The sequence below is a fragment of the Diplotaxodon limnothrissa genome, linkage group LG3 (genome assembly GCF_057381915.1).
Source record: "Diplotaxodon limnothrissa isolate DT_005_m linkage group LG3, D_limnothrissa_male_GT1.1, whole genome shotgun sequence".
NCBI lineage: Eukaryota > Metazoa > Chordata > Actinopteri > Cichliformes > Cichlidae > Diplotaxodon > Diplotaxodon limnothrissa.
The window spans coordinates 26097844-26110378 of NC_140598.1; the positions used below are offsets into that span (position 1 = coordinate 26097844).

Genomic DNA, 12535 nt, shown 5'->3' on the forward strand with positions numbered 1-12535 from the left:
CACACACCTGATTTCATCTGAGCTCATCCTTTCACAGATCAAACAGGATCAGTTAGAGGTCAGAGGTCAACCACAGCAGTCTGTCATGTTTCACTGTTGGTCCTAAACCCACTCGGGGAGGTTTAATGTGGCGTTTTTCTGTCTCTGTAGGGCTAAAGGATCTTTCTGTTATCTGGATTCACACTAACATCATCAGTCAGGAGAAAAACAATCACACGAACCTGATTAGCAACTCGCTAAGTTAATCCTGGATTTTCCCCGTTGATGGCAACATCTGACCAACCACAGCCATGGCGGCAGATGTTACAAAGGAAGATAAAATTACAATATCAGAAAAATATGAAGAGGTTAAACACACAATGAAGACTGAAACTAAAACCCCTGCTGTAGACAGATCAGCTGTGAGTGCTTTAAATGTTTATGCCAGTAAGATGGGAGAAGAGCTGCTATATCAATAAAGTTTAACCTGTTTGAAGCCTGGAAAGTTAACGGGCTCATCAATATCACATCTTAGATTAGATTAGATTAGATTTGGGGTTGCTGAGCACCCAGAGAGCTGCCCATCCAGTCAAGGTAAACTTTACTCGTCCCAATGAGACGTCTTCCCTGTCTCTGTCAGTCCCTGCATCCTTAAATGTCTCCAGTTGTCCCGAGTTCCCTCTGACTGCCTCCTTGGTGTAAACCCCTGTTCCTCTCTGTCCTCGTCGTCTGTTGTCTTCATCTCCATTGTCCGTCATCATAATTTTACCATCTCTGTGCAAGTCTGCAAATTTCTTTATTAAATCATAAGATTTAATAATCCTGATGATAATGACTTGCAGTAGTCAAAAGTGTTGATATTAAAACCTAAGAATTTCAGGAAGTTTGTTTTACAAATAAATAAAGCTCTGTGGTCTCTGTAGTTCACCATCTCCTAGTCTCCAACCTTTAACCTCTCTGCTCTGTGTTGTTTTGTCTTTTAGATCAGAAACCCACCACGGCTCACCACGGAGGACACACAGAGAATGGATCTCTAGTACTAATTGTTGGTCTGTCAATTTTTGCTGTGCTTCTTGTTACTGATTTTGTTGTTTTTCTGATCTACAGAAAACATAAAAAGAAGCAGAATCAGGATTCAGACCAGCCTCCTGTTGAATTGCAGCCTGTTTGAAATGTCTCAGAGTTTTTCTCCTGCTGCTGTTCAGACTCTCAGTGTTGTCAGTGAACATTCAGATACAGACAGATGTTCTGATCATCCAGCAGACAGACATCAAACATGTCCAGAGTTGGTTTGACGTTAAATTTTCCTGATTATCATCAAACCTGTTCAGACTGTGTCAGTGTGTCTCTGTGCTGTCTGTCAGAGACTCTGTGAACTACAGTGTTTGTTCATCTTCACAGTTTTCATGCGATTTGTTGATGGGAATTTTTTTTGGCTTCCAGCTGCTCATCTTATTGTACTTTTCTGTAGCATAGGTTTTCCTATTTATGTCCTGCATTTGGAAATTACAGGATTTGTATTTTCAAACATTTTTTTTCTGTTGATAGAGATAAAAAAAAGTAACTTCAGCCTGGGAACACAAAATATTCAGTTTGTGAGTTCCTTTATATATTCCTATATAACTCATATTAAAACACATTCAAGTCTCACAGAGATGAAACTTAGAGAAACCTGCAGTGTACACTGTGGGTGTAGTTCAACACACAGTCAATCATTAGCTGGCTGCAGATAACTGGTTTCAGAAATGTGGTTATCGATGTCTGTTCAGCTGGGCTTTCTGCTCACACTCCTGCCTGCATTCACATTAAAAGGAGTGTTTTGCAAGTCATGTGACCCTTCCTCCACACAACAACAGTTGTTATCAGATGGTGATGAGAAATATTTTAACCACTTAGCACACTCTCGGTGCTGCTGTTTATTTCTAAGGTGACGGCTGCACATTAGAGCTGTGGATCTTTACACTGGACCCCTTTAAACATTAAACTTTATGTCCCACAGCCTGATAACAGAGATGTGTAAATCACTTCAGTCTGTCTCAGGTGAAATTAGTTTTATTGATTGAACAGCTTTACCTGGTGTTTGTTCTGTGTTCTGGTAACTGCATTTTTTGTGCATATGAGACTTGACAGCAGATTAGAATCAAGTACAACAATATTTATACATTCTCCAAATAACATATGCACATGTCCATAACATTAAGACCCACAGTTGGAGCTTTGTTTAGTGGTATATAGTGTTGTCTAGTGTGCGGCTTAACAAAGCAGAGAATCTCTGTCATGCTTAAAACCTGCTGCACATAAAAGAATCAGTGCAGTAGATGAACTTCTGATTTGTTGCTCTTTATCTGTACATGTTGGTGCTATTAACTTGGACGTGTGAGTCCAGAACAGTTCTGTTTGGTAACAATAAAGTCCATCAAATAAATAAGTGTCCAGATGGTGGTTAATTTTTTTTTAATGTGATTTTGTTCATTACTAACACTGGTGAGTGTAATCACATTACTGTTACTGTAATCACATTACTGTCATTTTATTATTGACAAAATATTAACGACATGTTGATGATCTGTTTATATCCATGTTAGTCTTTAAAGTCCAACATCTCCCTCTAGTGGCCATAAATAAACCATGTGGGAGCAAATACATTTATTCATTAACCAAACTACAAGATGTTGACACAAGGGGGCAATTGATGTCTCCATTAAACAGATGGATAATTGTTGGCATTCCTGGAGTGGCTTCATCTCAGGAGGTAGAGCAGATCACCCACTAATTATAAAGCTTGTGAACTGATCCCTTGATGCTCCAGTCTGCATGCCAAATATCCTTGGACAACATGTAGCTTGCCATCACCAGTGTGTGAATGTGTGTGTGAATGGGTGGATGACCGGATATGTAAAGCGCTTTGGGGTCCTTAGGGACTAGTAAAGCGCTATATAAATACAGGCCATTTACCATAAAAACTTTTTGTCTGATGCATCCATCAGTTTGAATGTTAGACAGAAAGCACTTAAGAGAGTAAAATTGTGGCATATAAGTACATATAAAAATTTACCACAAAAACTCAAATTATGTTGAAAAACTACTCAATGATACATTTTTTAGCTTTTCTAGATAAAAGATAAGATAAGAGATAAGATAGAACTTTATTAATCCCTCGGGGAATCCTCTGGGAAATTCGATTTCCAAAAAAAGCACAGCACCGACAGAAGTTACAGAGTTACAGAATATTATATATATATATATATATATACACACACACACACATACACACACATATATAAATACAGAGACAAATATAAATAAAATATACAAAGGGGATATAGAAATAAATAAATAGATATAATAAATAAATAATAAATAAATAGAATAAATAGGAATAAAAATAAAAATACAAGTGAATTGCACATTTCAAGTATTGAGGTCTATTGCACTGTTGACTATTAACAAAAGTATTGCACAGTGAGGTGAAGAGGCACTACAGCTTAGTTGCTCCCCCCTCCTTTGTCCTCCTGTTTCCCCTCCCTCTCCCCTCCAGAGAGGAGTTAAACAGTCTGATGGCGTGTGGGACAAAGGAGTTTTTAAGTCTGTTAGTTCTTGTCTTGGGGAGAAGCAACCTGTCACTGAACAGACTCTTCTGGTTGTTAATGGCCGTGTGCAGAGGATGCCTGGCATTGTTCATAATGTCCATCAGTTTCTTTAATGTCCTTTTCTCTGCCACTGTCTATAAAAAAAAAGCTTCATGTTTGAATGTTTTTTTTAAGTTGTCTTTTCACAAAGAAAAAACGTAGCCCTCCACCTCTGTGTTTGAACCAATAGAAAAGCTGGTGCTCAGAGGAAGACGGCTTCACTTGGCACTGGACTGGATGATGCCGTCATTCACCTCCTACATGGTTCCCTCTCTCACTTGGAGACCGCTGGGAGCACTGTGAGAATCATGGTCTTTGATTTCTCCAGTGCCTTCAACACCATTCTTCCCACAGTCCTGAAGGACAAGCAGGAGTGGACCATCAGCGCACTACCTCGATTCTGGACTACCTCACCGACCGACCACAGTATGTGAGGACTCAGGGCTGTGTGTCAGACAGGGTCGTCTGCAGTACGGGGGCCCCACAGGGAACGGTTCTGGCTCCGTTCTTCTTCACCATCTACACTGCAGACTTCTCCCACAACTCCACCCAGTGCTTCCTGCAGAAGTTCTCTGATGACTCTGCAATAGTCGGCCTCGTCACTGATGGGGACGACAAGGAGTACAGAGACTTTGTGGACTGGTGCCAGCGGAACTACCTCCAGATCAGCACTAATAAAACCAAGGAGCTGGTGGTAGACTTCCAGTGTGGTGAGTGAGGGAGAATGGTGGCTAAGCTGTCATCCCTGAGCAGCTCCTTCAGTGGCTGCAGCACCCTACTGGTGTTGGCCATAGGGGCCGATGGTGCGATATGGCAGCCTCGCTTCTGTCAGTCTGCTCCAGCTGTGACTACCACTGTAACTTGCCTTCACCAGTGTGTGAATGTTAGAGTGAACGAATTGTAAAGCGCTTTGGGTGCCTAGAAAGCGCTATATACATGCAATCTGTTATTATCATCAAGAGCATTTCTTTAAACTCTGACAGATCAAAGACTGCTATATTTACTAAATATGAAAATATACTTAATAACTCACTTCTTTAATATTCTGTGCAATTAACTAACATTCAGTTCCTCACAGCTTCATTCAGCTGCTCTGAGGAACTGAATGTTAACCATTCAGTTTCTCCTTTATCTCACATTTGACTTCATGTTAAACTATTTTAACATGAAGTTAGAATAACCTGAGCAGTAACTGAAAACACTCGGAGTGTTTCATATAAAGATTTGTGAGTGGCAGCAGTTTCAGGTCTGTTATCAGCTGTTCTGTCTGCAGTGACGTCCTCTGTGTGTGTTTTACTGTGCAGACACTGATCCAGCTGCAGTTTACTCAGCAGTGAGAACTGAAGACGTCACTTATGGAAAAATCATCACAGACAAGAACAAATGATCACAGATAAGAGGTAAAGCTGCTCTTCTTCACTTCTGGATTAAAGCATCCCGAGGATGGTCATGTGATCTGTAACACTGGAGCAGCTCTTTCTCTTTTATTTGTGCCTTAAAGGTTGCACAACTAAAAGGATGAATTTGTTGTTAATGCGTCGTATAAAGAAGGCTGAACAGACCAAACAGTGTTTTCAGCCTCTCAAACTGTTCTTTAACACAATTTTAAAACCTTTTATTTTAATTTCTGCAAACAGAATTCAGTAAAACCGCAGCAGAAACTTCCTGTTGTTGGCTGCTCTCAGCCTGAAACTCTGCCTATGGTGCCAAAAACTAAGCACAAATTTAGAGGTGACCACGTTTTTGCTGTAGCTGCTCCGAAGTTGTGCAATGATCCTTCCATGTTAGCCATGTTGGCCTCATTGCTTTCTGAATTTAAAACGCTTCTTAAAGCACGTTTATGTGCTGATGCCTTTGGCACTCTTTTAAGAGGGTGACTCTATTTTATATGATTTTATTTTCTGTTTATGTTATTTATATATGAACAACATACATTTGTGAACCCTGGTTTATGTTAAAGTGCTTTATCAGTAAAGGTGTTATGGTATGAGTCTGACAACACTGATGAGAACATGTCGGCTTTCTTGCTTGTGGTTAGTGTGTCAGTCTGCACTGAGAGAAGATGGCGGCTTTGCTTTTAGCACAAAGGCGTCACAGTTCTATCCTTTCACCGATTGGCTCACAGCAAAGGTGCTGAGAGGAGAAACTGTGAGAGAATGTGATTGGCTCACACAGAAAGATGGAGGCTGGATTCAAACCCAGCACCTTCTTCCACTCAGACAACAGCATCACCATGCTGCCTCAGGGGGACGTCCACTAAATGGTTATAATGGTTGTAGTTTGTTTCATTAACTAAGCTGCAACACTGACAGCAGACTGAAGTACAGTCGACGTTTTAAATGATATTTTTAATTGATTTGTTGTGAATGAAGTCATAATGTCAGGATGTGCTTTATCGATTATCACAGAGAAACTCAAATATCATGTAATCATCTCAGTTAACCTGAAATTATGTCAAAACAACGTTGCTGGTTTCTTAACTTTTGAAAGCACAAAAGGTTTTATGTGTTTCTGTGTGTTACACTTAAAAAAAACAACTTAATTTTAGTTTTGCAACAAAAGAGGAACTGCAGAGTGTCTAAGTTCATATTCTGGAATAAATTTATCACATGAATCATTAAGAGGTTAGAAATCCACCAATAACTCTCAAATAGAGGAAGAATACGTGCTCAGAGGAAGAGGGCGGGCTTTACTTGGTGTCAGTGACAGAAATGAAAAAAAGCTCAAATGAGTGAGAAGGACGATGAAGGAAACATCTGTGCTGTGTCTGCTCTGTAAGTAGAATCTCTGTGTTTGTTTGAATTCTTGTACTTTGACTGTCTGCTCTCCTGATAACTGATGATGGAGGAGAAGACATGAAAAACAAATCAGGCTGAATTCAAGTTCAAACACCACGAGGACCAACTGCAGGTCTGAAGTTTCACAGAGTTACTGATGAATTTATGAGTGAAAAGCTGAAATAAAATGTTGGTGTTTGTGTGAACAGAGCAGACCGTTGAACCTTACGTGGACCTCAGTTTAGTGCTAGTCTTTTGTATTTACTAATACATACAGTTACATATTATTATAACATAACTGTATGTGATTCCTTGTGTAACAGTAACTACATTAGAGCATGAAATATGAAATGATGTGATCAGTTTTATTTTAGAATTCATTATTATCAAATATTACGAAGTTGTTCTTTACATTCACCTCAAATCAACCTGAGTGTCATTTCTCTTTAGTTCTGATCTCACTGCTGAGCTGCACAACAAACCAAGGTCAGTAACCTTCTTCTGTCACAGTTTAAACCTGATAAACTCTGACAAGTTTTACACATTTGGATTAAAACTTTCAGTAAAGATCTCAAAGACGTGATCATCGGTTTTTCATTGTAACCCTCACAGCTCGTCTGACTGTGAGTCCCAGCAGCTCTCAGTTCTTTGAAGGAGACTTTGTGTCTCTGAGCTGTGAGGAGGACGACAGCTCTGCTGGATGGACTCTGAGGAGAAACAGAAGCAAACGACAGAGGACTCAGTGTGGAGATGTGTGGGGAAAACCAGCTGGTTCTTCCTGTAACATCACTTTGATGGTGCCTCATGACAGTGGAGTTTACTGGTGTGAGTCCAGAGAGGGTCCCATCAGTAACATGGTTAACCTGACAGTCACTGGTAAGCTGAGTGTGTGGAGTTAGTGTTGATGAAGCTGTGTGTAAATGGATGAAATGCTGTAGTTTGTCTCTGTGTTGAGGTGGATCAGTGATCCTGCAGAGTCCTGTCCTCCCTGTGATGGAGGGAGATGACGTCACTCTGCTCTGTAAAACAAAGACCACTCCCTCCAACCTCCCAGCTGCTTTCTATAAAGATGGCTCCCTCATCAGGAAGCAGCCTACAGGTCACATGACCATCCAGCATGTTTCCAGGTCTGATGAAGGCCTCTACAAGTGTGACATCAGCGGTCATGGAGAGTCTCCATCCAGCTGGATCACTGTCACAGGTGACACACTCACCTGTCTGTGTTTCTGCAGCTTTCAATATTCACAGTAAACTAATGATTACATGTTGTATGTTTAAGGGAAACCTACAACCACATCTCCATCTACTCCCACACCTATATATACATCCACCTCTATCCCTACATCAGCCTCTCCTCCGCATCTTGTTCTTCCTGTGGTAATCTCTGTTGGGTCAGTCTGTGTTGTGGTTCTACTGGTGTTACTGGCTCTACTGGTGAGAAGAGATGTTGACCTGAAACCTGAAGGTGGGTTGTTGTCAGTTTGTATTACCTGCACTGCATTGAGATGGCAGCCAGTTGTTTTAAATTAAAAAAAGCTCATTTGAATAGTTTGATTCAAATGTGGCTCGTCTGTATTTTAACTGGCCCAGACAACAGGTGTCGAAGCTGTAACTGCTCAGATGTGTTTGATTTTGGTTTTGGTGACACACAAGTTGTCAAGAAATTGTAATGTCAAAGGTATGGAGAGAAAAAATATCCTTATGTGTTTTTCTTTCATTCTCTCAGACTGGGTCTTAATGTGATGATTTGTCTTCATTAAATATTTTTTTATTACCTCATGCGTGTAAAACCACAGCAGCAACTTCCTGTTGCTGAAAGTTAAATGCAGAGTGACACTTGCAACACAGGAAAAAATGTAACATAGATTAACTGGAAACACTTTATCTGGGATCTTAGGTGGTTTCCAGTCTCAGAGAGAGTTTTGTTGTTCTGGTTAGATTTGTCACTGCCGCGTGTGCTACTTTGTCTAATAACAGTTTTCATGTTGGGACAACATATTTGCTTCATGATGAAGTGTGTCTGATTGTATTGAAAGAAGATGGCAGCTTTGTGGACACCAGGTTCTTTTTTCACACAAAAGCCGGCGGTTTCTGTTATTCAGAGGTGTTAAAATGAGGAAAAAGCAAAAACCTGCTGCTCTCTGTAAAAAAGGTGTGATTTTTTTTAGACAAATAATAAAGAAAATGTGCAGATTTCATTCCTGCTGTAATTTAAATGTGTTTTATTTTGCAGAGATTTATACAACTGTGGTTTACTCAGCAGTGAGAGCTGAAGACGTCAGTATTGGAGACAAAACCATCAGAAAGAGGAGTCCAAGGTACAACTGCTCTCTAACAGAGAAAACCCAACCGCACAACCTGTTTCCACACATCATGCTAAGCTAAGCTAACCACATCATTGCTCAGTCTTCGAGCTCAGACTTGTGAGCTCTCCGTGACAAATGATTTCCTGTTAAGTTGTCTAGTTCATTTAAAGAAACATGAGCAGCAAGATGTGAGCTTCATTAAATTCACCCCTGTTGGTCTTGAAACAATGCTGAACAATAACTATGATATTACGTTTTAAGCTTTAATACATTTTTATACAACAAATATCATCACAGTAATAATAATAATAATAATAATGATAATGATAATGATAATGATAATAATAATAATAATGATATTAATAATAATGATATTAATAATAATAATAATAATAATGATAATGATAATGATAATAATAATGATAATAATAATAATAATGATAATAATAATAATAATGATAATAATAATAATAATAATGATATTAATAATAATGATATTAATAATAATAATAATAATAATGATAATGATAATGATAATAATAATGATAATAATAATGATAATAATAATAATAATGATAATAATAATAATAATGATATTAATAATAATGATATTAATAATAATAATAATGATAATGATAATGATAATGATAATGATAATAATAATGATAATAATAATAATAATGATAATAATAATAATAATGATAATAATAATAATGATATTAATAATAATAATAATAATAATCATCATCTCTGTGAGCCAAAAGCTCAGAAAGCAGAGTGCTCCAAACACTCTACCACAGTCTATTTTTATTTGTTGTTGTGTGTGAATGATGTCACAGAGGCAGGGTATCAATATGTCCATCTCAACCAGTCAAGCCCCACCCACGTGCTGTTTAATCAACCAATCAGAAGAGAGTTTTGATTAAAGGGACAGGAGGGAACACAGCTGGCATCAGACAGAGGCTGCACAAAGGCCCCATGTAAAGAAGGATTATACTGAACTGTGAATCATACAAAGCTACTGTAGTAGAAAAGAAAAACATGGAGCTGGAAATTGGCAGAAAATGTCCACCTCAAATGTAAAATACAGCATCTGTTATGTAATATCAGATTAAAGATACCCTAACTTACAGTGATGTTCAAAATTTATTGGATATAATTTTGTAATTTTGCATCGGTGCACCAACACAGCAGGTTTAAAATCAATTAATCAAGATGTGATTGAAGTGCAAACTTTCAACTTTACTATTGCATTCATTGTTTAGGAATCAGTACGAGTGAGGTAGGCCATCAACAGTCTGAAGACAACCTGCACAAGAGCCAAAAGCCTCCATAAATGACATAAATGACTTTCTTGGCCTTTTCTGGGGGAAATGTACTAACGGAGTAGAGAAGGTCGTACAACAAGGTCTCTGAGTTGATAAAAATAAGGTCAATTGCTGTGAATATCTTATATCAGAACGTCAACCTCAACCAACATCTGAATTAGACTACAATGTTATTCATATGGAAGCTCTGTGATGTGTATCTGAGCTGGTTCCCAGTAATGTCTGAACTGGGACTGTGTGTGATGCAGAGAGGTGGAGACTGGAGGTCTTGATTGAACTACAAAGCTTGTAATTATGTTTCCTGTTGTTTGAACTGTGTGTGTTTGTGTTCAGACTTTAAACCAGAGCCAGGCGTCGTCTACTCTTCACTGAAGTAGTCCACCAGTCCAACCACTGACGTCCAGTTGCTGGTCTCTAACTGGTCTCCCGAGCACTTCAGACCAGAGGACATCCACAGATTTTTAGATGTCTTAAGTCTTTTTTTTCTCACTGAGAAAACCCATAGACCCATAGGACTCAAAAATTGCATCATGGATTTTTTAAAGTGTCCTTTAATAAGGAATCACAGCTTCATGGTTCTATAAAAATGTTTCATGTCTTAAAAATTATGCTTTTTATGTGTTTTTTATGTGCCTCTTTTGTAGAAGTGAAATGAGTTAAACAACTCAAAAAAAATTACATACAACACATTTTAACTGGAATAAAAAAAAATGCATTTTGCAGCAAATCTGCAGTAAGAAAATAAAAATGTGATTTGTATTTCTTTTTTTGATTTCTTAGCACTTATTCCCATGGCAAACGCCTTGCTTCTGAGGGTTTGTTCTCATTTGTTTTAAACATTGATGCTTCCTGATATATCTGATTTCATTATGATTTAATTATGATTATATCACTGTGGAATTTCAGCATATTCAGACAAAGCTGCTGAAGATGATTCACATACACTGATATCAAAGTATCACATACCAACAGCAGACAGTCAAACAAAGCAGAAGTAATTTGGGGGGCCCAGGGTGAGGTGTGAACTGTATGTTCACTTCATTCAAACATGGAGATTTGAATCTCTCTGTTTTAAATCTCCACTGCTTTTTCCAGCCTTAACATTTTTACCAACATCATGTTTGTCTTTATTGCCAAGAGCGATTTAGCTTTGATGAAAGGGTGCAGTGCTAATTTATTAGCTAGTGTCAGATAGCTTGGTTATCAAGCTGCTTCCACACTCAAAAAAATCTGTTGTTGGATGAACACAATTTAATCATGGCACCCTTTTTGCACACAATTTAACCAAGTACAATAAACCCTTTTCGATCATGTCAAACCAACACATTTAGCATTTGGTGGTTTAATGTAATCAGATTACGTTGGATCAACATACTATACTTACATTGATTTGAAGTGATTTATTTAAGTATGTAGAGTGAAATTTGTTTTAATTCATTCTACACAATTTAAAAAGTTTAGGAAAACAGAATTAAATCTTGTTGTTTCAACAACTACTTTGTTAATCAAGTCAATGATTTCACTCATTTCAACCAAATTATTTCAATTAGATTTGTTTACATTTGTTACACATTTAGAAACCCACTACTTTACAAAAAAAGTCACAATCAGATTATGATAACATTATCTTTATTAACTGGATTTAGTGGACAATATAAAAGCTTACCATTTTTGTACACCTGCAAGCATTATGCCACTTCAAAAGGTAAAACGTTAGAATACTTATTTACATAGGTAATATGTTGGAACCAAAGCTTCCACAACTAAAAACAGATGCAAAATTTGCTCAATATATCGACTGCATTTTAAAAAAATTAAACTAAAAGATAAAAAATACATCTCCCACTTGGCAAGTTAAAACATGTGACAAAATAGAATTACTATTGTGTGAATTTGGAAAAATAAAATAATTAGAAATAATTTGGGGGCAGTACAACAACAAAACAATCCATAGGTGATGAAAATCTATATTTGTTTGGTGTATCTCATTGAAATAATTATTAGTTTGACCAATTTTTACATTTCTGTATTTATTTTTTTAATTTTGGTTGCAGTCCTCCACAGCTAGCAATATAGTTTTGCTGTGTTTTAAAACATGCTAGCAAGCAAAATGGAAACAATAATACAGTGAACTTAACAGGTGGCAGTGGTCTTAAACTTTACAGGACCTTGACACATAAACACAACATAGTACTTCTGTCAGTACTTCTGATCCATTTTGAGCCATCTATATAAGGACAAACAAAAATCATCTGCAGTGCTGTATAAAAGGTGAATTGCCCAACAGAGAGAATCCAAAAACTTAAAAAAAAAAATTTTAAATGAAAGAAAAAAATATAAACAACTCAAATATTACCATTATATATTGGAAATCACCATTGCACCAATGAACCATTCAAGACCTATCAGTCATTTTCAAGTGCCCTCACCCCATAAGCTTGTTTTTCAGAAACTGTGCCTTTGAAGACAGCTTTTGTCCATCAAGATTTAAAAGTATCTTCTGGAGGACTTCAAAG

At 37.6% G+C, this 12535-nt stretch overlaps 1 protein-coding gene across 1 annotated transcript; it reads left to right on the top strand.

Annotated features, from left to right (window-relative positions):
• Positions 1-290: 290 nt before the first annotated feature.
• LOC146635105 (low affinity immunoglobulin gamma Fc region receptor III-like) lies at positions 291-10396 on the top strand. The gene is made up of 6 exons (XM_085350027.1): positions 291-426; positions 963-1028; positions 6998-7261; positions 7341-7586; positions 7665-7850; positions 10353-10396. Exons 1-6 carry the CDS (start codon positions 291-293, stop codon positions 10394-10396), a joined length of 942 nt encoding a protein of 313 aa, XP_085206153.1.
• Positions 10397-12535: the final 2139 nt, after the last annotated feature.